The following is a 25685-nucleotide window of genomic DNA, read 5'->3' on the forward strand; positions in this document are numbered from 1 at the left end:
TTTTTTGGTAATGCCAAGCCTCACACAATCTCTTTGGACCAAATGTTGGCACTAATACGTTGTTGTTGATAACTTCACAAATGTTCACTTGGCTACTATTCAAAATATGTGTGAAATGGTGCTGCGTAGAGGAAATCAAACAAACTTGTCTATTTCAAAGGCTGAACCAATATTGCCTGCCCTTAAAAGCAGTAAACATTTAGACTAAATATAATAGCAAAAGACTAAACACTGGACCATAAGCAAAGCACTTGAATTATTTTAAGAGTGCATGTGGTCGGTCATTTTTTAATCCAGACTCCCTCCACATCTCTCGTTCCTCATCCCCCACCCCTTCTTTCCTTTTCTCTTTGGGTTTTTCCTACTATGGTGTGATAAACTGCACAGATACTCCATGTTCAAACACATTTAAACAAGTCTCTGTTCTCCCGCTGTGTGAGTATTTGTATGCAGGAGTGTTTCTGAGCGTTTCGTCTTTGTTTGGTGGTAAAACAACAGCATAGACACAGAAAACATGTCCCTTTTTTGTGATCTCTGGTTTGGCTCTGCTGTTCTTCCACACATACAGAGTCACCCGGCAACGCTACGCAAATGTTTGCAGTCTTATTTTCGGAATGAAATGGGTTTTTTTTAAGCCTATTTAAGTCATCCTGACACCAAGGAAGACTAAAGTGGCCATTTTCCCCCCAAAAAGTAATTTATTGGTTAATGTTCAGTTAGTTTTCCACAGCTATGTTTAGTCAGATACTCTCATGTCACATCTAACTGACATTGTTACAGTGTCATGTTGATATTACTAAGCAGTTTTAGCTTCAAATGGGATTGAAATGATTACAGATGAATTTCAACAAAGAGTATGAAGCCTCACAGTTCCACATCACAATAAAACACTTTACAGTTCAGAAAATAACTTTCAGAAGATATCAGAGCAAATAAAATAGTTCCAATGGCCACATTTACCTCACAAATAGCAAATGGCCTATTTTATGGTAAGCAGTTCATGTGTTTATCCACTGTAGCTTTAAATATATCTACAGCAGCCAACTGGAAGTGATTTCTCGATCTTAGAAATGAGATTATTTTGTAAGTGTTTTGGCTCTTGGCTATGATAAATTGCTTGTGATTTTCATCATTTGTAAGTATCTTTGGATAAAAGCATCCTCTAAATGGCTAATCTAAAATAGGACTGTGCAAGCTTCTATGCTAAATAGAGATGTTAGGGCTGGAAAACATATTAAAAGACAACAACAGCCAACAATCAAAAATATCCAAACAGTTAGATAATGTTAATACTGTCAGTCGATTCTTTAATGGATACTTACAAATGACCCTGCAAAATTCAGGAAGCTTTACTTCACTTTTCTTCATTTATAAATCAATCAAACAATATAAAAAAATGCTACATTTGCTCTAACACCACCTAGAAATAAATGGCTTTACTACACTTAATTACCTATTATTAATATTATCTAAAAATAACATACTATATGTTTGACCTCAGTATGACAATTGAAATGCGTAATTCTAGACATATCTGATTTGTTTTTTTTGTTGTTTTAATTTACTAGCTCTAAAATCAAGTTTTTACATTTATAATACACAATATAAATATGCCTCATAAACGTCACTGGAGGTGAATATCTTGTATAAGACATGGCCAAAAGTTTGCACTGAACATCAATGAGATATCTGGGAAAATCTATGTAGAAAATAGTCTACTATGATGTAACTTTTATAGCGCTGGATATATTAACTCAATACACTGTAAACCAGTCTGTGAGTGTGAATCTTTCTGAGTCCTGAGCTCAACCCCAAGAAACTCACTTATTTTTAGGAAAAAGGTTTGAAAAGAACAAATGCTCATTGTATTCTAAACTTAGGGAAGAAAGCTATTTATTCTGCCTGCTCTAGGACTGTAAGAGCTGAAAGCCAATCAGAATTCACCTGACCAGAATGTATCACCTGTCTGCAAGCTAGAAACTGTCAATTGCGCACACAGTTCAACCACACTCTCTTTTGAACTGACTGCTCTCTTTCAAAAGCAAACATGCTAAAGTCACAATGATTCTCTTACACACGCTTACTCACTAATGGACAAAGCTATAAACATGTACAAATCTGGACAGACGGGCACCCCATATACACATGCACCGACCACCAGTCCGTCCAAAGCATGAGAAGACATCAGATTCATGATCCATCAATTATCCACAATACAATGGAAACATAAAGAAAAAGAAAACACTGTAAAACAGAAATACTATCTAAGTAAGCACTAAACAATCCAACCTTGTGCGATAAAGGAGTGTTACACAGAGTGTTAGTGTGAAGGTCAGGATTGTGTTGCATTCAGAATTGAATTAAGATTATATTCCAATGAATTTGAAGGAAATTTAAGTGAATTAAAAAATTTAAGAAATTAAAATGACTGTAATTGTACTACAAAGTTAGAAAAAGATAGAACGATACATGTAGATAGATAGATTTTGCGCTTTTTCTACTCTGAATTTAGCTGAGCCCCAGTGGACGTAGACTGTAATGTTCACACATAAATGGCTTTGTATGGACGACTGAGTAAGCTGTGTGGCTTTATGTGGATCTGTGTGACTTTCACACAGTCTGTTGTAACTCAATGCACTGCGTTTGCCTGTTAGTTCCATTGAGCTGGTAGTGAGAGCTCTTTTGTTGCCTCTTTTTATAATACCATACGCCCAAGACCAAACCCACCACCGCTGCTACGATGCCAACGATAATGGCTGCGATCATTGGCCCACGGCCTGAACCGTGACAGGGGTCTTCAGCACAAGCACCCTCTCCAGCCCGCTCCTGTTGATCGAGGCTGTGATCTCCACCTCTTTCCATCACGCTCTGATTTTCAGGGTTTTCAGTTGGGACGTGACCAGGTATGTGCTCCAGGAAGTGGTCATCGAAGGTTTCCCATGGATCCTTGATGACGGGTGTGGGCATGCTGGTGATATAATCAGGTGGACCATCCAGATGTACCATCCCAGAAGCTGTGGATGTGTTCTCAGGGCCCAGGCCGCCTTGACTGGTGCTCACGTTTTCAGGAGCGGAAGCTGGTGTGTACGGCGTGGGCCGCTTGTGTACAACAATATCATCTGGACTGGCTGTGATCTGAGTAATGAAGGTGGTGGGCTTCACCTCCACACCATTTGGACTGTCAGTAACACCACCAAACCCCAATGTTTTGGATCCATCAGAATCCGTTTCCTCTGGTGTGTACGTTTCTTTCACCATGTCATCTTCTGAAAGTCCTTCAGTTGTTTCCTCATAAGGTGTTACAACAGACTCTTCCTTTTCAAGTCTTGTTGTGCCTTTAGCGAGCTCCTCCTCGTCTCCTTTCATGTGGATTGTGTCCTCTGGATTTTTTATTTCTCCATCTTCGTCCTCCTCAGGGTTTTCAATCAAACCCCCGGTGTCTTCTTCCACAGGGTTTTTGGTAATATCCTCAAACACCTCAACTTCCGAGTGGCCAGTCAAGGTCTCTGTTTCTGACTCTACATCTTGTTCTGGCCCTGCCTCCCCTGTGGACTCACCTCCAGCTTTATCTTCATCTTGAGTAACAGGGTGTCCATCTAGCCAGGAATCGTCTGAGCCACCGTCACTGGGACTGGTAGGTTCATCGGTGGGAGAATGGTCACTTTCCTCAGCGATAATATCAGGAACTGACTGGCTGTTGGTTGTTTTGACCGTCATGTGACTCTCATCTTCATTGGGGTTTTTAACAGAGGAGAGATCAGTGGTGATACCCGGCTGCTCCTTCTCTTCCTGGAAGGCCTCTGAAGGAAACCAGAACATGTGCTTCTGACTGAGTTGAGACACTGGAGGTTCAGTGACTGATATTGAATCTCCATCATTCTCCTTCTCTTCTTCAGAAATGACTGTATGCTCAGGCTCTGGCTCTGGATCTGGCTCTGGCTCAGGAAAGGATTCTTCTACTTCATGAACAGTGGACTGCGTTCCTCCTGGATTCAAAGAAATATGATGGTCCTCCCTCAGATTTTCAAGGAGATGGCCATCTGTGAACTTATCTTCATAGTCGATGTGGCCTTCAGGATCATCTGCAACAAATAAAACTTTTTGAAGACTACGCAGCTACACCCAAAAGCCAAATAAACCCTTTGAACCTCAAGAATTATGCATCTTGGAGCCTCTGTCTCATATTCAACATGGCTGCTTTTGTTTTTAAATCTGATCTTTGTGTTCCCAGCTCACCTTTCAGGCAATGCTGCACAAGTCCGTACCATTCTCCACAACTGTCGCAAAGCAGGCTGAAGCCCGTCTCTCCGTTGGGAAGTTTATATCCTGGGTCACAGGTATACAGAAGTTCATCCCCGAGGTCCAGACCAGTTTTCCCCTGCAGATGTGAGTGTGGGAATGAAGGTGGCTGGCCACATGGAGCATCTGATGGATGAACGGTGAAGAGCGTGTCATAAATTATAAAAGAAAAATGTCAATAAGTGAAAAGGTTCAATTACATGTAAAGCCAGTTTTGTTGACACACTGTGACAGCATTCTATAGTGACAGCTATAATATATATAATAGTAATATACTGGCTAATCCTTTTATTAACATCATCAATTAAAAAAAATGGTTATAGGAGGTTGGCTGCTGAGAATCTTTACCAATGTGATGGAAATGAAAAATAAATATGCTAAAAATGCTAAGTACTACTAACACATTTACAGATTTAAGTGCTTAATAAAAAAATACCTTGCAATGGTACATTTAGTATACTAAACTGGTATACTTAAAGTCTGCTTAATTGAAACAACTAATTTTGTACTTAATGCACTTTTTGCAAAAGTAGTGCTGGACTAAATATGTACTGAAGTATTTGATTGTGCTAAAGTGGAACTATTGCAAGCATACTTTGTGTACACTTTAAATATCTTGCATTACAGATCGATATTATTCAAAGATCATGCAATAATGATATTAAAACACATTTTAGGCTTAATATGAATAAAAATGCATTGTGCACAAAGTAGTACTCCAAATAAAGTTTAATTATAATTTTTTAATCAGTACATCTCAAGCGATATGTCAGGAAACATGTTAATAGATTTGAACTAGACTTTGAAATTAACAGATTATTAAAATATTCCTTTTTTATTAGGGGAAATATAATTAACTTGAAGATGGGAAGCACATTTAAATCCATATGGAAATTACTCCAAATCCCAGCTATGAACTTAATATTTGAAATATTCAGGATTTTACCTTCATTTGTTTATTTTTTATTAAATGAAATAAGTCTCTCACAGGATGATCATATTTGGGGGTCCTTGGTATTAAAAGTTTAGAAACTCCTCTGTGTTGGCGCTGAAGCTAACACATATGCTTTTGCTCTTCTGTTTTCACATGCGGTATGAAACAGGCCAAAGTCTTTAGGTATGTGTTACATGAAATAGTCCTTCATGAGCCCTCATAAGTGAAAAAACACAGTCCCCTTCTCCAGTTTCAGTGATTTAAAACTGACCGCTATCTTTCACGCAGAACACGCCCAGTCTCTCAGTGTCCCTAGTCAAATTCTCCAACTGCACATCAACTGGCCTCAAACTCCCCGGGACGCCGCTGCACACTGTAGTCCTGAAAATAAATTAGAGGAATTATTTCTCAACTTTTTTTTGTCTTTTCCATTATAAAGGCAACAGACATGATGTCACTGTTAAATTCTATATACATAGTCATCTCATGTACTATTTCAACACACACACTCTATGCCGTATGTCCCCATCACATTGCTATGTCTCCAGTGTTTGTATAAATTTACATCACAGGTCTGTTTTCTGTCGTGCGTGTATATGTTTTTAAAGCTTGTGTCGGCCAGTACCACTCTCTGATTGTGTGTCTGTTAGAACAAAAAAGGCAAGAGTGATTCAAATATGCAATAAACCACAAGTAACTCATAATATTTGGGGTCTTTGGCATCAAAAATCTGGAAACCCCTGCATTACAGTGATTTTACCATGCGGCATTTGTAGGCAACACAAAACAGTCAACAATTGACCAACAATTGAACAACATTTAGAAAAACATTTAATCATTAAAGATACCAAACAGGTGAACAAATAAAAAGTATTATTAATCACCAGAATAAATAGCTCTTCCACCAAGTGATATTGTTCATTATTTTAACTGTAGGATGTTTGCAGTTTCCAAGCAATATAGCACGTGCCGCATTAATATAGAATGTGACATTTGCATTTATACTCATTTTACAATAGCTTCAAACAGAACTATTCAAGAAGTCAGTCAAGGTTCCAGAATATACTGTGCATGTCTATAACCAAGAATGTTTCGTCCCAAATCTTTTAGAGACTTTCCTCCAAATGTTTGTGAGGGAAGTAAGTTGCTTACCTCACTTTTTAACACTCAGCTGTGAGGTCTTAATCAGAATTATGAGCATGTGGGTATGTCTGAGTGGCTGCAGAAGCTCAAACCACAACCAGAAGACTTGAATCCTTACCAGACTGGACTCTCCTGGGACAGTGTTAAGTTACTAGGAAACACCCAGTGTCAAAGTTTAGTTATTAAGGCTCAGCTGCACTGAGGTAGATTGTAGATTTTCACATGTATGTCATTGATGTGCAATTTATGTGTCACGACCGGGAAATCCATATGTAATCTAGAGGTTGTTCTGAAGGGAAGGCCACTCCTTTTGGAAAAACTTGCAGATGCAAGTGATATTCAACAAAGGCCTCAGACATTCACAAATCCATACTTCATAACAACAGAATGGTTTGAATTTTGTATTCCAGACTTATTGGAAAGAAGTGTACAACTTAGAACAAACAATATTGAATTAAGCTTATTTATCTTACCCCATTGCAAGCATAAATGTAAGTGAATATATATTATTGTTTAAAGGTTAAGGTTCAGTAATATTAAATAATCACTAAGCATGGATGATCAGTAGTGACAGTAAGGCCAAAATTTATATATTACAAATGATGTTCTTTTGATCTTTCTTTGCGTAATAAAAGATGCTTCCAATTAAGGAATTGAGCACCACTTTTGTTGATAATAATTCAATATTTCTTAATCATCAAATCAGCATATTAATATAATTTCTGAAAGACCATGAGACACTGAAGATTGACGTAATTATGCTGAAAATTCTCATTTGCAATCACAGGAATTAATTACATTTACATGTTAAATACGCAGCCTTGATGAACATAAGATACTTTTTTTAAAAATGTGAAAGAAATCTTATTGACCAAAACCTATACATAATATATGTACCAAAATGTATAATATGTGTTACAATAAAATACAATAAAACGCAACCCCCACTGTATTTTATGCAGTAAATATTATAATATATTATTATAATAGATATAATTTATTACTATATAAAAAATATAATGCTTGGTTTGATGCTTTGTTATTCAAGACAATGCAATTCACATTTTTTGTATTTCTTTACTTTTTGGGCCCACACATATACATACATATATACATATATATATATATTTCGTTTGAAAAAGAAAGAATGGTTTCGGACCACATTTTGGATGTGATAATTATTTTGGGATTTGTGCATAGTGGCAAAGTAATACACCTCAGCAACGGAGCAGAACAGAAAATGAACACATGGAAGGTGCTGATGTGTTCCCTCACAGCAGCTCAGGTCCATTTCTCTCAGGCCCTGAGGTGTAAATAGGAATGTTCTGGCTGAATTCACAGGTAGGATTCTCTCTTGCAATCACACACAAAAATACAGATATACCCAAGCAAGGGAGCTCATTATTGTGCCTCAAAAAAAGCACAATGCCCGTTCAACGAAACAACACTTTGATTGACAGCATCTGTTCTTCAGGTAATTAATGATCTTACCCAACACTCGGTCCGGAGAGCCAACCACGCGAGCAGGCTGAGAAGGCACATTCCAACACTGCGTGATGCAGGCCGGCCCCGGATGCCACCTGGGCCCCTTGAGCCATACAGGCATGTGTTGCTGCCTCGAACCCTCTCTCCTGCCCACCTTTTGGAAAATTCTCCAACTCCAGTAAAAACACGTGTCCTAATGGAGAGACTGGGAAAAAAAATAATCCAGTGTTACTCCCAGAATGCGCATTCTGCATTACACTAGTGAGAATACATTACCTCAAACAGGGGAAATGAGAAGGACATTGGGAAATTAGCAGAATGCGAGGATATAGCCACAGCAAGTTGATATGATATCTACAGGTGGTATGAATGCTATGAATTACAAGACCAAAGAGCTTTGTATGGTAAAGGGCAATTTTTAACAGCAGGGTCAAGTGAGGGCGGTTACTGTATAAAGTGTTTTTAGCAGCGTTTTTGGCCGTGTGAAGGTGAAGGAATCCATTTTTATCACAAGCCCCATCCTGACAGACTATATTGTAGACACATACAATATAAACACACATCAGACAGCATCTTATCAAATCTTACATAAGGACAGCTCCGTAATAACAACATTAGTTTGTCACAGTCTCACACAGAGGAAATAAAATACCAGATTCAGTGAGTCAATTCCTGTGTAAAACATCTGAAATTGAGCTAATTATAGATCAAAATGAAAGCGAGGTTACATGCACGTCACCAAACATGCAGCACCCCCCCCCCCATAATAGAATAATGGCTCATGCCTCCATGTCTAATAAATACACATCAGCTGACATCATCATTTTGGATCAATTTGAATTGGAAGAGATAAAGTTAGAAGGTTGGTGTCAGTGAGGTAAATCCAGACTGAGTCATGTTCAGAAGTCTGACTAATCAAGCAGACCCACCACAAACAACCCGTCATCTATCAATCGTTTGTTACAAATTCATTAGTGTCATATTGATGAGTCTGTTATGCTGATGTGAAGATATCAGGGGTTTGTGGTAGATGAACATGAAATTCATTAGTGAATTAGATCTTTAGTTAAAGGATTTTGACTCCACTTACAACTAAACAGTTCATTAAAAAGATGAGAATATGTGGTTTTTCTTAAAATACCAAAATAACGTACCAAAATAACTAAAATTCAAGCTGTAATAAAATGTAATATAGACATTTTTGAAATAGACATCTATTCAAAGAAACTAGCACAAACCAACACACAATTACTTTGAAAACTATCAAATTAGTTTAAAAATAATATACAACCACACACACACAAAGATTTATAACCACACACTAAGAACAAATATACCATGCAAACAACTTTCTAATCTTTTGGAGCACGGACACACGCACGCGTCCATTCATCACCTCGCGTTAATGTGTATTGCAGAGGCGCGTGAAACAAATTACCGCACCCAGACCATCAAGAGAAAACCCACCGTCCGCGCGCGTCAGGCAAGCCAAGTATCCCAGCAGCGGCAGGAGCGCGAGCTCTCGGTGACAGGCTCGCCCCATAATGAAACGGCGTTTCTGGAAAAAACGGAGGTAAAACTTTTCCAAATCTGTCAGAAAAGGTGAAAAATCCCAGTAGAATTGCGCTCTCCAGACGGACAGGTCCGATGATCCCGATTGCCGAGAGAAAAGAACTAAAAGGCGCAGTGACAGAGGTGCAAGGGGAGGTTTATCTGACCAAGAGGTACATTACCGAGCAGCTTGTGCGCTCGTGCGAAAACTCGCACGGCGTTGTCAGTAAATACGTCATGACTCAGAACCTGTGCAGTACCGCATGCGAACAGAGACTCTAAGCACTGGGATTGTTCCAGGGCCGTGGGGAGTCCGGCTCATAATGCTTGTGCTTCCCTGGAACCGTAATGTGTGTGTGTGTGTGTGTTTAGGACTGGACCCTTAATTTTGGCGAGTCTTGTCACCATGGCGCTCCTGGCTGTATGTCAGTTCAGAAAGAGGAGGACAAAACCAACTGTGTCTGTGTCCCAAATTCTTGGGGCCAACCTCAGGACACAGTAACCACCCACAAACACACACTCCAATTCACATTCGTTTAATTGTAAAGGCTTTTATGTGCTGGAGAAAGTGATAGAGAGCATGAATTAGCAAGTACGTTTGGTTTTTAGTGAGTTAGTGGCAGGAGTGTGTCTGAACAGCTTCTAATGTTATTTACTTCAATAACAGAACTATGTGTGATCCTAAATTCCTTAGCTTATTATTTAGTCAAGGTATTAGCCAAACAATTACAGCTTAAAGCCGGCACACACATTGTGCTAGAACATTTGTGAACGTGCATACATTTGAACTACAATGACTTTTTTTATCACTTTGCAATGGAAATGTTACTTTTGAATGTTCTCTGAACGTTTTGAAACCTGTCATAATGAACATACAACTAAAATGTTTCAGAAAAGCATTCCATTAATGATGTATAATAACAATAATTTGTGCTGATGTTTTGAGAACATTATTAAAGACCTGACAACTTTAAATGAACGTTTATTTTATGCTACTGGGAATAATGTTTGTTCTTAACTTTGAAAGAACCTTGCACAGAAAGTTAGCCAAAATTCTGAGAATGTTCCCTGTTAGCTGGGGCTTTTTGGTCAGATTATACGCTTCTTATTTTTATATCAATCCGGTCTATTTCTGATGTTAATTTGTTGACAAAACATTCTTTTCATAGTCTTCTGGCTCATTCACTGAGTCTTTGGCAAACTGGTAGCAATATTATTTCCTTCCATCTTGCTGTCTTGCCATGGACACAGTTCATTCCCCGATGGTGGACTCCTGGACAACCTTAGCCGATGCAAGAGAGGCCTGTAGATCTACGCTGATATTACTCTGGGGTTCTTTGGGACCTTCTGGAATCTTGCTCATGGAGTGATTTTTGTTCCTCCCTTCATCTCTTTTAAAGAACAAACTCCTAGTTCTGCAGCCTTTTCCAGCCTCAAACTCATGCAGAAATAAGAAGTTTTTCGCAAGACCATATCTACACAAACCGCATCGCTTGCCGGTCCTACTAAACGCGATAGATGAATAATGGCTAATTGGGAGACACTTTAAGACCGTACAATAGCTGAATAATTACCAATGGGAAAATATTCAAGCGCCATTCACAGACTGAAAATCATGAAAGATCAAAAGTCACCTGCAATGCGGCTCTCTTTTGCCCTCTACTGTTGACATGGATTACTGCATTGCAAAAACACATTTAGCGCCTTTTCATGTACAGAAATTAGCATTTTATAAAATTCATGTGTCTGATTTTTCAGGGCTGTAAAAAAATTAAAAAATAATAATAATTCTGAGAGAGAGATATTGTACCTTACTGAAATATTACTGAATTTAGTTGCATTCCTCAGATATAGCCTAATAATACACTGCTTTTTTATTTTATTTAAACTTCCAAAGTACATTTTTGCATGTCGTCAGGACATTGCTGAAGACAGACAAACAGACAGCAATCATTTTATGACTATTCAACTATCAATCACCCACCAATAAAGCTGTATTTAACAGTCTCAGCTAAACTGGTTTCAGGATACTGGTTACAGTTTAACATTTTATGTTGACTTTTAAAACAATGACATTTAAATGAAATAAAAATACGTAAATATAATTACATGTGGAAATGTTTTACTTGTCTGTTGGTTAAATGCTTCGAAACTAAAGCGAATACATTTATGACACAGTGTCCAAATGTTCACTTAAGCACGCACACCTGCTCTGCTAACATTGAGACACTGTGCCAAAATATAGTCGATGACATATAATTATGTATGAATAAAGAGTCACTTTTCACTTCCATACACTTCCATTTGTGTGTTAACCACGACACACCTATGCAACATCATACATCATTATCAAAACAAACCCACCACGCGTGTTTTTCCCGCAAAAGTGACGTCACGACAGCCACTCTTTTGAAACCCTGGAGCCCACGAGCGCGTTCTCAACTCCAGTGCTATTCTTTAAGCTTATTTGCCAGACACCTCTGGCATTTTACTGACGTCGTTTAAAGATTAAGCAGCACTCACTTCAGGCAGGAATTTGCGCTCGAGCGGAAATGTAGTCAGAGAGGCAGTTCGGCAGGCGGAAGTGAGGTTAGAGCAGCAGTCTGCTCCGTCCATGTTATTATTGTTATTTTGGCTGTGTGATGGTTCACGGACGGCGGGCAGCCCGGGATTTCTCCGGTTACCAGCGCAGATACGAACGGCTAGCAGGCCACACGTTACAGCTGCGCGTCTGTTTCACGATAGTTTGATCGCCAGCGTTGACAAAACGCGCAAACGTCGCTGTGCGCAGCGCTTGCAGAGGACTGTCTTTATTATTGACACTGCAACAGACATGAACGGCATCACCAAGAGCAGATTTGAGGTAACTCATATCGAGCGAACTGTGATATTTCGCCCGAGGAAATGAAAACGGGCGGTGGCAGCCTGTCTGAGCGATGACAGTGTGTTTAAGCGTCTGTTTGTGTTGGTGGGCGCGCGCTCGCGCGTGAGTGACTGCGTGCGTGTCTGCAAGTGTACTGTGTGTGTGTTTTGGACCGAGCATGGCTCTATTTTTACGTGCCGTGTTTAGGCTTTTGTTCGTCAAGGGTAATCCCGTCCTAACACAACGGCACCAGCTGACCGTGTCAGCAACGGGCGCTGTGCCTGAATCCGTTTAACATTAGAGTTGGCTGCTGTTCTTGGAGTTTAGATCAATCTGATTGGCTTGCTGACGTGCCCTGAATGCGAGGCCTTGAGAAGATGTCACAAAGCAGCAGTGTTATCTAAGACACTCGTTGATGCTTATTTGTCCTTCTTGTGCAAGTGTTATGAGTGAAGTTGCACCAGGCCGAGGCGTGTCTGAACCAGCTTTGAGCATATTGATTGTGCATGAGCATAACTCGTGCTGTGTGCGCTTTATTATGTAGTTAATCTGTCATGTCATATTGTCCAGGTGTTCTCAAACAGTGATGAGGCCCCAATCAACAAAAAACTTCCCAAAGAGCTTCTGCTCAGGTGAGAATTAATGACTCTTATTGCCATAGATGGCAGATTACGTTGTAATGAATTTTGTGAATATCTATCTATCTATCTATCTATCTATCTATCTATCTATCTATCTATCTATCTGTGTCTGTCTGTCTGTCTTCCTATCTATCTGTCTGTCTGTCTGTCTATCTATCTGTCGGTCTGTCTATCATTCTGCCTGTTTGTCTAACTTGCATATCTATCAATAGGTCCATCTGAATTTTTTTTTAGTTTTCAAATTGAAATAGCTTTATCAGCCTGACATACTAATGTACTGATGCACTGTCAATACATTACAGGAAGTGAGTAGAGAAGGGGAAAAAACAGAATAATGACCAAAAATAAACAAGTAATCAAAAATCTGTTTTTATTTCAGGATTTTCTCTTTCCTGGATGTAGTCACTTTGTGTAGGTGTGCCCAAGTATCCAAGGTATGTTCAACAGCTTGTTTAGTTCAAATTAAACGAAACGATCTAGTAATAAAATAGTTTTCTAACAATGCTTTCTCCTTTTCTCCGTGGATAAACAGGCATGGAATGTTCTTGCATTAGATGGAAGTAACTGGCAGAAGATTGATCTCTTCAACTTTCAGACAGATATTGAGGTGAAAAAGCAACTGTCAAGTAAATGTTTGGTTTGTGATTACAGATACAGTCTTGTGTGTTATCGGCTTTTGCTTTGTATGTCTTAGTATTTCATCAGTAATATGTTGCTGTGTGCATTAAATTGTCTGTCTTTGGATGTTATGTGTGTGGGATTAACACTGGGTCAGTGGGTTTTTCTATGGACCATAACGTCATCTTTGATCCTTTGTGCCTGAGCTCTCTCTCTCTCTCTCTCTCTCTGTCTGTGTCTTTCTATTAGGGCCGTGTCGTGGAGAACATCTCGAAGCGATGTGGAGGGTTTTTGAGGCAGCTCAGTCTTCGGGGCTGCCTCAGTGTGGGAGATGCCTCCATGAAGTGAGCCGCATTACTTTTTGTTAATTAAAACATGCACTGTAGGTTTGCACAGTTCATACAATAAATAAATCAAATATAAAATAGCATTTCACTGCGTTTAAGCAAGTCAAAGTAAAAAGTTTTTAAAGCTATCTCAGTAAATCAGTTTTTGTCGTTAACTAGCTGTGATTTGTGGTATTTTGAATGGCCCCGCCCATTATTATAGGTCCCTTTCCATATAATTGCATATCATATATTAAATATCTTTCAGGTAGCTAATTGGATTGTGCAGCAGTTTAGCTTTCACTGTGACAAATGTCTTGTCGCTGGAAATGCCATATTGTGGCTGGTTAGATGGTGTAAGGATTATTTGTTGCTGTTGTTGTTGGCACCATGTTTACCACTTTTATTGTGTAGTTTTTCTGTTTAACATTGTCAGCTGAGAGGTTTCATTTGATTTGGCAGGACCTTTGCTCAGAACTGTCGCAACATTGAACATCTGAACCTCAACGGCTGCACCAAGATCACAGACTCCACCTGCATCAGCCTTAGCAAGTTCTGCTCCAAACTTCGCCACCTTGACCTGACCTCCTGCGTGTCCATCACCAATCATGCACTTAAGGCCTTAAGGTGGAGCAGTCATAAGGTCTTGGAGACCAAATTTAGGGCTGGGTTTTTTGCTTTGATTGTGTAATAGCATGATGTTTATTAGACAGAAAATTGATGTCCTGAACGTAAAATTGCTTCAGTTTGTCAGGAGTTAAAGTTAAAGACTCTGTGATTTAGATTTTATGGAGTCTTTAAAACTTAACTGGGGGGTGTTAAATCAAAGCCTGGTTTGATTTCATTGTGTCAGGAGGTTGGCTTTGTTAATGATTAGGAGTCTGTTACCAATCTTTTCCACAGTTGTAGTAGATTATTCTGTATGAGCTGTTGAAGCAGGAAATTCTGAGAGCGAAAATTTAAACCGAGACTAAGAGGAATAGTTAACTCCTTGTTAGACAATTGAGATGATAGCTGTTTATATTCCCACATCTTAAAAAGAAAATATCTATATTTGAAGAATTCAGATGCAAAGTGCCATCTGAAATTTTAATCTAAAATGAAAATTTTTATTAGGCTCCTATTTTTAGGTTAAGTAATGTTACTATAATGGCAGTGAATAGGTAATTTTCAATGCAATTAAAGTGAAACAACTGAACATGAATATAGGAGCCTGATTAAATATGCTTATATTAAAATAATTAATTATATTATTATTTAAAAGTTTTGGAAACAAATTTTAGTGGTTTATTGATCCTCATAAAATGAGTTTATTAAAACTGAAAAAACAAGAATTTTTGTTGTTGTAATCCAAATAAATTTTTTAATTTGATTATTGTTTACTCTACTGGTTTGCGGTTTAAATGTTTTTTTCTCTATTTTTTCTGTTAAATAACATTTTGGTTTTTTTGTGTCCGTGTTTGATTGCTTGGGATATTGTATGCATAAATTATGTTTAAAGGGATAGTTCTCCAAAAAGTGAAAATTACCTCATAATTTACTCACCCTCAAGCCATCCTATATGACTTTCTTCTTTCAGACGAATCCGAATATTTTAAAACATCCTGTCTCTTCCAAGCTTGATAATGGCAGTCAATGGCTGTTATTTTTCAATAGTCCAAAAGAAGTCCAATAAAGCACATCAATCCATAATAGAAATGGCCTCACATGGCTCCGGGGGGTGAAAAAGGCCTCCTGTAGTGAATCAGTGTTTTGTATTTTTTGGAAAAAAAATATCCATATTAAAAACTTTTATAAACACTAATCTCATTCTTGTTCATAAAAGAACACCGTTCTGGTGGATGACGTAGGAAAGTAAAGAATTGACAGACATGGAAGTGCAGAGGAGAGAGCAAAACAAAACACCGCACATGAATTATAAGTAAAAAAAACAAGGATTTGTGAAGAAAAATGTTAGAGGATTTTGATATAAGCAAAGAGAAGAATGGTTTTTCCTTTGCTAAAGTAAGGAAACTTTGCTTCCTTTGCCCTTGTAAACAAACATTGGTTCTCATGAGACTTATGCTACCCCTACATCCTGTGTCATCTGCTGGAACAGCGTTCTATTGTGAACTTGTGCATGACTGGTAGAAATTAGAAGGTAGAAGTTTTTTTCTTACGAAAATGCATCAATTCGCTACAGGAGGCCTTTATCCACCACCTGGAGCTGTGTTAGGCACTTTTTATGGTGGATTGATGCACTTTATTGGACTTCTTTTGGACTATTGAAAAATAACAGATATTCACTGCTATTATAAAGCTTGGAGCCAGGACATGTTTTAATATAACTCTAATAATATCAATATTCTCTTATTGACTCTTTCTGTCTGCTAGTGAGGGCTGTCGGATGTTGGAGAATCTGAACCTGTCCTGGTGTGATCAGATCACAAGTGATGGCATCGAGGCTCTCAGCCGTGGCTGCACAAGTCTCAAAGCTCTGTTTCTGAGAGGCTGCACCCAGGTGCATACATATATACAAACACCAGCTTATACAAAACACTTTGAGGGAAATCATTGATAGTGTAACATAATAATCATTAAATGTGCCATTTCAGCTTGATGATACTGGACTAAAGCACCTTCAAAAGCACTGTCCTGAGCTCATGATAATCAACATGCAATCATGCACAGTAAGGCTTTGACTTATTACTATGCTGTTGTTAAATATTGCTAATGGAAAACAAACACACACAAATGTAAATTTGTTGGAAATAAATAAGATGCTTTATCCATCTTGCAGCAAATCACAGATGACGGCTTTGTGAGTTTGTGCCGTGGTTGTCACAAACTGCAGATGGTTTGTGTGTCTGGCTGCAGCAACATCACAGACGCTTCTCTGACTGCCCTCGGCCTCAACTGCCAACGGCTCAAGTAAAGCTTTCTTCATCTGTACGCAGATAAGCACACGTACCCACACAGAGTCCTTCATTCACATTGCATGTGTTGTCCTCAGGATCCTGGAGGCTGCTCGCTGCTCACATGTGACTGATGCTGGTTTTACTGTTCTTGCCCGAGTGAGTAATCAAACAAACACCCCAAAACAACAAAACATCAACGCATTGGATTTAGAGAGCATGCTTTGTGTTAGAAGACATTGCTGATATGAGAGGATTCCTAAACAAACTATGCCTTCTGTTTCAGAACTGTCATGATTTGGAGAAGATGGATTTAGAGGAATGTATTTTGGTGAGATTAAAATTCCTATTATATATATGATAATATTGTAAATATTAATATAAAATAAATATAGTCGATCATTCAAAATTGTGGGACTGGTAAGATTTTTTAATGTTTTTTAAAAAGTTCCTTATGCTCATAAAGACTGAGGCTGTATCCGAAATCATCCCCTATACCCTCATTCACTGTACCCTAGGTTAGTCCACTCACACAGTCCACTTGAAGGAGTGAATGAGAACGAGTGAGTGAATGTAGCGGAAAAACTGCCGCTTTTACATAGTTTGCTTGCTGTAATAATCATTTGAAACAAACAGCTCCAGTAGTAAGATTAAAGGATTTATCTTGAATTCTGTCACGGAAATTATGTATTAACCCTAGTTAAACAATATAATAGTCAATTTACAATGAATGTGTACCAGTGTTGTATTACGCTGTGGATGAGTGCGTTGTAAAATGAATGGATGATTCAGCTGCGAGCGAGACCAATGTGGGAATTCATTCGGTGTGCTACTCTCACAGTGCATTATGGGTTATCTCTAGCTTTTTACGCTGCATTGTGGGATTGAATGAGTGCACTCGAGAATGTCCACTATGGTTTCGGACACCCTTAAAAATATCTGTCCCCTCAAATAGTGCCCTATTTAGTTTAAGTCACATCAGTCCAAAAATATGTCATGACGAGGAAAAAAACATATATAAGTCGCACTGGACTTTAAGTCACATTTATTTAGAACCAAGAACCAAGAGAAAACATTACCGTCTGCAGCCGCGAGAGGGCACTCGTCTTCCAGTGTAGACTACAGGAGCACTGAGCAGCACAGAGCACCCTCTAGCTGCTGGAGACTGTAATGTTTTCTATTGGTTCATTTCTCTTAGTTCATTTCTCTCAGTTCATGTCAAAATTTATTTTATAAATAAGTCGCACCTGACTATAAGTCGCAGGACCAGCCAAACTATGAAAAAAAGTGTGACTTATAGTCCGGAAAATACGGTACTCAAGAAACATTTCGAATATCAATGTTGAAAAAATGTTGTGCTGATTAATATATATATATATATATATATATATATATATATATATATATATATATATATATATATATATATATACCATATTTTCCGGACTATAAGTCACACTTTTTTTCATAGTTTGGCTGGTCCTGCGACATAGTCAGGTTCGACTTATTTATCAAAATTAATTTGACATGAACCAAGAGAAATGAACTAAGGGACATGAACCAAGAGAAAACATTACCGTCTCCAGCCGCGACGGTAATATAATTTTTTATTTTCAGAAATTGTGATTTATTCGAATTGGAAATCTTTTGTATCTTTCACTTTGATCAATTTAATGCATCCTTGCCGAATAAAGGAAAGAGAACCTTATTAACCCCAACATTTTGAATGGTGTTGTATTTATATGGGGTAAGTTGTTACAAGGCAGCCTAAAACCAAATTTAAACAACTGAAACGAAGAAACAAAAAATTTATCCAAATTATTTATTTTCTAAATTAATTTTTGATATGTTAATTAATCATTACATATACTAAAGGTATGTAATTTATTACAATGAAAAGGTGAAAAAAAACTTTAGATTTTCAGTCAAATCTACCTCTACTATAAAGCCGAAGTATTCTGTCTCAAAGTTGAGCGGTTTCTGTTTCCTTGCAACTATTTATCCTGATTAGTCAGCATACAAATATTAATGTTCTGTGTCTGTACGTGCCATTCAGGTGACTGATAACACTCTGGTTCAGCTCTCAATCCACTGCCCTCGGCTGCAGGCGCTGGTGAGTGTTTGAGAGAAAGAGTGTGTGGGAGGATTGCTTCCATGCTTATTTATGGCTTTCTGTAAAGGGATTATAAAGCATGTCCATTTGTTTTTCAAAGCTCACTCATTGTAGCCTGCTCACTTCTGCATATATATGTGTGTGTGTGTGTGTGTGTGTTTTCTAGAGTCTGTCTCACTGTGAGTTGATAACAGATGATGGAATCAGACACCTGAGCAGCAGTGTGTGTGGTCAGGAGCGTCTGCAGGTCGTGGAGCTGGACAACTGCCCCTTGATCACAGACATCACACTGGAGCATCTCAAGAGTTGCCAGCATCTGGAACGCATTGAGCTCTATGACTGCCAGCAGGTCACCCGTGCGGGCATCAAACGAATCCGGGTCTGTGGAAAATAATCACTAAATATGTCACAACTCCCACACATGGTCTCAAATGCAAGGACCACATACAGACAAAAATGATCATCACTTATGTGCAAACTCAAATGTGCAGTGTCTGTTTACAGTGCTGGCAAGTAAGCATATAAATACTTATGAGTACTTGACAGCAATAATAATCAGTCACGAAAATGTTAGCTATGTGCCTTTTTTTCAGTTTCATACTGATCACATTACAATCTGGAACATCTACAATGAAATATCAAAAAGGGCCTTATTTTTAGTTTAATTTGTTGCCGTGTCATTTTGGGAGTAAACTGTGGCCTGTTTTGTTGAACAGTTATTTGTGGCACTACCAGTTGTGGTTACTTGCAGTTGGGGCCAGCTTTTCTTTTTTTCTTTCTTTTTTTTTATACACATATTTGCACTTTTGTAGTAAATCAGTTGGGAGCAGTTTAATACAGAGCCTGCCTATAAATGCTTTTCCCTTAAACATTAATTGAATACATTGTCATTTCCTCAATATTTTGATATCTAACTGTTCATTCTAAATTTAGATTTTTAATTGAGACTTATTTTAAGAAAAACAACTTTGCTTAAATATATTGAATGCTTGGGAAACAGGAAATACTTCTTAAAGTGTTTTACCACCATTTGGTTTTAATACAGATTCCAACCTTGTTAGAATAGATTCATACACATTTAAAATAGTCTCCAGGTGATTTTCGTTAATCAAAACATCTGTAAGTTGTTTTAGAGGTGTTGGAGAAGGAAATTGGTTTCTCATTTGTGACCATGGACCACAAAACCAGTCTTTAGAGTCATTTTTTCACAATTGAGATAAGATTTCCATTGATGTATGGTTCGTTAGGATCAGACAATATTTGGCTGAGATACAACTATTTGAATATCTGGTATCTGAGGGTGCAAAAAAATCTAAATATTGAGAAAATCACCTTTAAAGTTGTCCAAATGAAGTTCTCAGCAATGCATATTACTAAAAAAATTGTTTTGATATATGTACAGTAGGACATTAACAAAATAACTTGATGGAACATGATCTTTATTTAACATCCAAATGATTTTTGGCATAAATGAAAAATCTATCATTTTGACCCATACAATGTATTTTTGGCTATTGCTACAAATATACCCCAGGGACTTGAGACTCTTTAAGACGCTTTTATGCTCCAGGGTCACATTTTCTCTGAAAACCCTCCCACAGTGGTTGGGTCAAATGATTTGTCTATCCAGGGCAGATGTTGAGGTTCACTTTGGTCAAAGACTGTAGATGTACAAAGATGGTGCACTTCTATTACTTATGAATGGGAGAAAGCGCGACACACAATATGGCAGAACAATAACGCCTTCTAAATAAAAGAGCCAATCACAATCTCTGAAGTCATTGTGTCACTGCAGCTGCTGTTAGAAGCTCCAGATACTATCCACTTTATTTTTCAGTGCAGTAGTTTGCCGTTTTCCGTAAATGTGCAAGACTTCTGATTCATTAGCTGCTGTAGGGAAATAGCAAGAAGAATAACAGAGGGCAGTAAACGGTAAAACTGCTTGCACTACAAACCATCGTGTTCATAGTTCAGATAACACACTAAAATAATATTGTAAAACACACTGGTTTGCATTAACAGGCAGCAAAACAAGCTGTTTTGTACAGCTAAAAATAGCTGGAAGCAAATGAGTCCAGAAGCCACACACTTTACATTTACAAATTGCTGCACCACTCTTACGGGAAAAATGAGGCTGATAGAATCATTTAATGTCCCGAGATGCGTGCTTAGGATTGCACATGTGCATCAGCTGGTCTAACTTAAAAAATAAGCTTTTTTTGACCCTATTTGAATATAAGAAACAACGTTTCTTCAGATTTTATAGGTAATTTCAAATCTGAAATTTAATCGTAAGCTTGGTTTTGGAGAACTTTGTTTCCCCATTCAAAGAGATAGGAGCTGCTCCTCCATGACTGAAATAGCTGCCAGAGAGGTGTTTCAAACATGGCCGCAAAGTGAAACTTGGGTTTGGTGCTCCAACTGTCCAGGTTTTGTGATAAAGACACCTTTTTTTTTGCTAAGTTTAAGTTTTTAAAACTAAAACTTAAAACTTAAGTCTAAGTTTTAGAAATTGCAGCTTTTTCATATAGATATTGTGAATTTCTCTGTGGACAGTCTTTGAGAAAACGGGGCGTTCCCGTTGAATATTGAGGATTACTGCCACTTTGCTGCAGTAGTTCTGTGTTGTTTGGACACAATCTATGATTTACTTTTCTCTGATACTGTCCTGACATGCTTTATGTACACAGTCATAATTGTAGAAACTTGTAAAAACACCAAATAATTGGGCCATTAGGGTTACATATGCTCCTGCTAAATGGGATGCCCAGGATTTATTTTGGAAATCTGGGAAGTTACCCATTTCACCCATGGCTTACACTAAGTACCCTACTGATGAGCAACCTAAAGAACATAGACAATAAAAAGATGAATAAAGGATTTGTTTTTACACCGTAGCAAACATCAATTATATTAACCATTATAATAATGGGTGTTTATACACACAGACACATTTATACTTTCAATTCAAGTTTATTTGTATAGCACTTCTTACGATACAAATCATTGCAAAGCAACTTTACAAAAAATTGAGTTTCTACAATATTTAGTAGCAGCTTATCAGTGGTAACTGTCAGTTTATGTGCATATGACAAGACGTATACAAGACGTAGTCAACCAGACGATGAACATTATTAACAGCAATTATTATATGATGCAATCACATTTGTAGCAATATTTGTTAGTTCTCTGTTGTTTCAGGGTTCGCAGCATCTGAGGTCCTCTGAGGGGTTGGCATCATACATATATTATCAATACCTCTATAATTCATATTGTTTTATTGTCACAGTCTTATTTTATTCCATCAAAAAGTAGAAATAAAACTACTAAAAATATTGGTTGGTAATGGACTTCACTATACAGTATTGCTTTACTACTTGTTCTATTTAATTCTTCCATTTAAAGTCTATACCAAACCTGACAAGCAATAGGGTTTATTTAGTTTTAGATTGTTGAAAAATGACTTCATCCAGCTCTTATGACATATTCTGCGTTCTGGCTCATTCTGCTGTTGTTTCTCCTGTAGGCTCACCTTCCTGAGATCAAGGTCCACGCTTACTTTGCCCCGGTCACACCTCCTCCTTCAGTGCACGGAGGTGGTCAGCGTCTCTGCCGCTGCTGCGTCATACTCTGACAGAAGGAGAAGCTTCTAGGAGATCCCATAGAAAGTCAAGCTGTCAGACAACCTCTAAACTCTGCCCTGTCTCCGCTCCACACCACTACGAGACGCTGTGTGGGGTTGTGGCTACAGGAGGCATGGCTTGTTCACTGAGCGGTTGCCTGGCAGCAGCACGGACCTGAACAAGTTACACAAAGTAAATACAATGCAACGTGCCGTACTACATAAATATGATACCACCTACTGGATATACAAGAAGAAAAACCAAGGAGCTACCATGTAAAATATTTCATATTTGGATATATAGTAAACAAATTGAAGGAAGTACTTAAAGCATTATGGAACTACTGAATATAAAACCGATACGCAAACAACATTGAGGCATGCTGATGCCGTTATGATGACTACACAGTGTTTACGTCCTGCTCCTCTTCCTCAACCAATAGGAATGCATTCTCTCACAACGAGAACAACTAGAAAGAACAGAAAACGAGCAGCAGGATGCAAGTCTCTGGAGTTTTGTAGGATACGTCTCCCGCCGATTGATCATGTGACTTTCTTGAACCTGAGAGCAGGAAGCTTTGAGCGTTTCTGTCTGGTTCTGCGCGCGCGCGCGCGTGTGTGAGGATGTTCAAGTATAGAAAACAAATAACACTACAATGAATCAACCCATATTAAAACTAAGTGAATTGTGTTTTATTTTCTGTTAGTGCTCACCCTAATTTTGAGAGGACGAAAATCTACCCGAGCGAGGGAAAGAGAAGGACTGCAATTGTGCATGCGAGATAAAGTGGATTTTACTCCAGTGTGGCGTTCCAGTATGTCACAAATGATGTGAATGTTCAAATTAAGACAATATATATGTGCTAAGGAAGGGTTGGGGGAGGGGGGTATATCAGGAATAGGTTATCATAAGTTTTACAATGTTTCAGTGCAATATTAAAAGCCCATGCGCATGTTACTGTGGTATGTGACAGGATTAAGAATACTCTGTGTTCAGGCTTTCCTCAATATTTCAGTTTTCTCATCACAGTCTCCCTTCCCTGTATATTTACTGTCAAGTACACTTTATAAAAGGCATAGTTCACCCAAAAAAAAAAAAAAGCTATCAATTTCCCACCCTCGTGCCATTCCAAACCTGTATGATTTTCATATGTTGGACACCGTAGAACATATTCTGAAAAAAAACAATTTTTTGTGTCCAGTTGATATTGTTTGGACTGCAACATTTTACCATAATGTAATATTTTTGTGTTTCATTAAAAAAATGTTCATGCTGGTATAAAAACACGAGGGTGAGTAAATGATGACAGAATGTTTTTTTCTTTTTTTTTTTCTTTTTTTTTTTTGGTTGAACTAGATCAGATGAGCATAATATGTAAATAATACATACAAAAGTCAACAGTATATAAACGTCAAGGTGAAAATATCAAAACTTAACCAAGCGATCATGATTTAAAGGGATGATGGTTCTGCAAAAAAAAAAAGAGAAACTTCTGTTATCTTCTCAACTTCATTTGGCTCTAAGACCCATCTTTATGTGTGAAACAAAAGAGGTTAGTGTCAGTCCATATTCACATTCATTGTAAAGACCAAGAGGCAGTGAAGAAGAATGGTGACCAAGAGTTTGACTTTGCCTGAAATCTCCTTTTGTGTTTCATAAAATAAGAAATTCATACAGATTTACTACAAAAAGCGAATGATAACAAAAATGTCATTTTTGGGTAAACCATCCTTGTAAGTTTGTCCCTAAGTCTCATGCATAAAACTGATATTCAACATGGGTGCATAATTGATGCATAACATTGCATATTTCAAATCATGAGTTTTGCTGATGAAAACAGATGCTGACTTGATCACCTACGCTTTGAAAATGTTTTTTGTCGGTGTGAGTGCCTTTAATTTTATAACTGGAGAGGGGTGGGCTACAGCCACAGAAATGCTCAGGGCTGCGATGTAGTTCATAATTTTGATCTTGTATTCCCCGATTTAAGTTGGTTTTTGCCATTGGATATGATGATGTTGAAGGAGTGCGTCATCATTTCCTGTCAGTGCATACACCAGTGATTCCAGTATTCTTTATCTCAAACATGAAACCACTTTAGAAGGCAATGCTAAACCTGTCTGCGAAATTAGGTTTGTTTAGAATTGTTTTGTAACAGTTATTCAGTTCCCCTCCTTCTTTCCCATGTTTTTTTTTTTTTTGACAAAAATGAAACAAATTACCTGAATGTCTTTGTGTTCTGGTTGTTAATGTGACATTTCTTTAAATAAAAGATCTGAGCAGTGTGTAACATTCTGGTTTGGTTAATTCTTCTGATTTTATATACTCATTTTATTGTTGATATGAAAGAAGTGTTTATTTGTGTGGTTTTAACAATATATGATTTAGCTTTTGGGGTTTTTAGACCATCTTACACCACTGCTTCACTTAAACTGGTCCTGAAGCCTGATGTTCTTGAACTTTTCACCGTGTACATGTCCTGGAGACATGTATGTTTGAAAATGTAGCTTATCAAGCTTAATGTCAACACGTTTTTGATAAAAGAGTTTCAGACTATTAACAAAAAGGTAGCTACACATAAACAACTTAATTTTAATATATAGAAAATAGATTAAATAATAAAAATGGCACCGACAATCATGATCTCAATTCAAACAGGAACCTAAATAACCAGATAGCTTTTTGGTTTCACATATAGACACTGCAGATAACCTTTATTTTATGAAATTATTGGATAAAGTTTTCATTATACCATGAGTTCTAAAAAGCTCTTAAGATAAACACTTAAATACATGGGATTTTATGTGGATTTTGGTTGTAACCTGTTAATATATTTTAATAATAATGAATTGTTAATAATACTGTGTATGTATGTTTTAAATGTAGTATGCACTATATTTAGTACATTCCATCAATGTGGTTTGTGGTAAAATGTCATTACATATATATATATATATATATATATATATATATATATATATATATATATATATATATATATATATATATATATATATATATATGAATGAATCCTATAGGAATCGTATGGCATACACGTTTAATACCACTAGGGGGAGAGGGAGGAACATATTGAAAAAACAAGCTCGTTACTTAATGGTACTTTCAAGTGCACAAAATGGTTCTTTGAAAATCTTTTAATTTATGAAATGATTATAATAATACGAAGTTGTCATA

At 37.6% G+C, this 25685-nt stretch overlaps 2 protein-coding genes across 4 annotated transcripts; one reads left to right on the forward strand and one right to left on the reverse strand.

The window, feature by feature from the left end:
• Positions 1 to 678: 678 nt before the first annotated feature.
• On the reverse strand, positions 679 to 12081 carry susd5 (sushi domain containing 5). Of its 3 annotated transcripts, none has more exons than XM_052583848.1 (5): positions 11936 to 12081; positions 7868 to 8066; positions 5505 to 5614; positions 4237 to 4425; positions 679 to 4082 (listed from the first exon to the last, which is right to left on the reverse strand). In XM_052583848.1, the coding sequence occupies exons 2-5, from the start codon at positions 7972 to 7974 to the stop codon at positions 2611 to 2613; spliced, it is 1878 nt and encodes a 625-aa protein (XP_052439808.1). In that variant the 5' UTR covers positions 7975 to 8066; positions 11936 to 12081; the 3' UTR covers positions 679 to 2610. The 3 variants fall into 3 exon arrangements, with proteins under 3 accessions (XP_052439808.1, XP_052439807.1, XP_052439806.1); XM_052583847.1 differs by lacking the exon at positions 11936 to 12081 and adding an exon at positions 11777 to 11924; XM_052583846.1 differs by lacking the exon at positions 11936 to 12081 and adding an exon at positions 9329 to 9740.
• fbxl2 (F-box and leucine-rich repeat protein 2) lies at positions 11846 to 24775 on the forward strand. The gene is made up of 14 exons (XM_052583853.1): positions 11846 to 12275; positions 12846 to 12907; positions 13296 to 13350; positions 13449 to 13523; positions 13784 to 13878; positions 14323 to 14487; positions 16234 to 16360; positions 16455 to 16529; positions 16640 to 16770; positions 16853 to 16913; positions 17041 to 17085; positions 18811 to 18867; positions 19034 to 19246; positions 22394 to 24775. The coding sequence occupies exons 1-14, from the start codon at positions 12027 to 12029 to the stop codon at positions 22499 to 22501; spliced, it is 1518 nt and encodes a 505-aa protein (XP_052439813.1). The 5' UTR covers positions 11846 to 12026; the 3' UTR covers positions 22502 to 24775.
• Positions 24776 to 25685: the final 910 nt, after the last annotated feature.

The sequence above is a fragment of the Carassius gibelio genome, chromosome B19 (assembly GCF_023724105.1).
Source record: "Carassius gibelio isolate Cgi1373 ecotype wild population from Czech Republic chromosome B19, carGib1.2-hapl.c, whole genome shotgun sequence".
Taxonomy (NCBI): Eukaryota; Metazoa; Chordata; class Actinopteri; order Cypriniformes; family Cyprinidae; genus Carassius; species Carassius gibelio.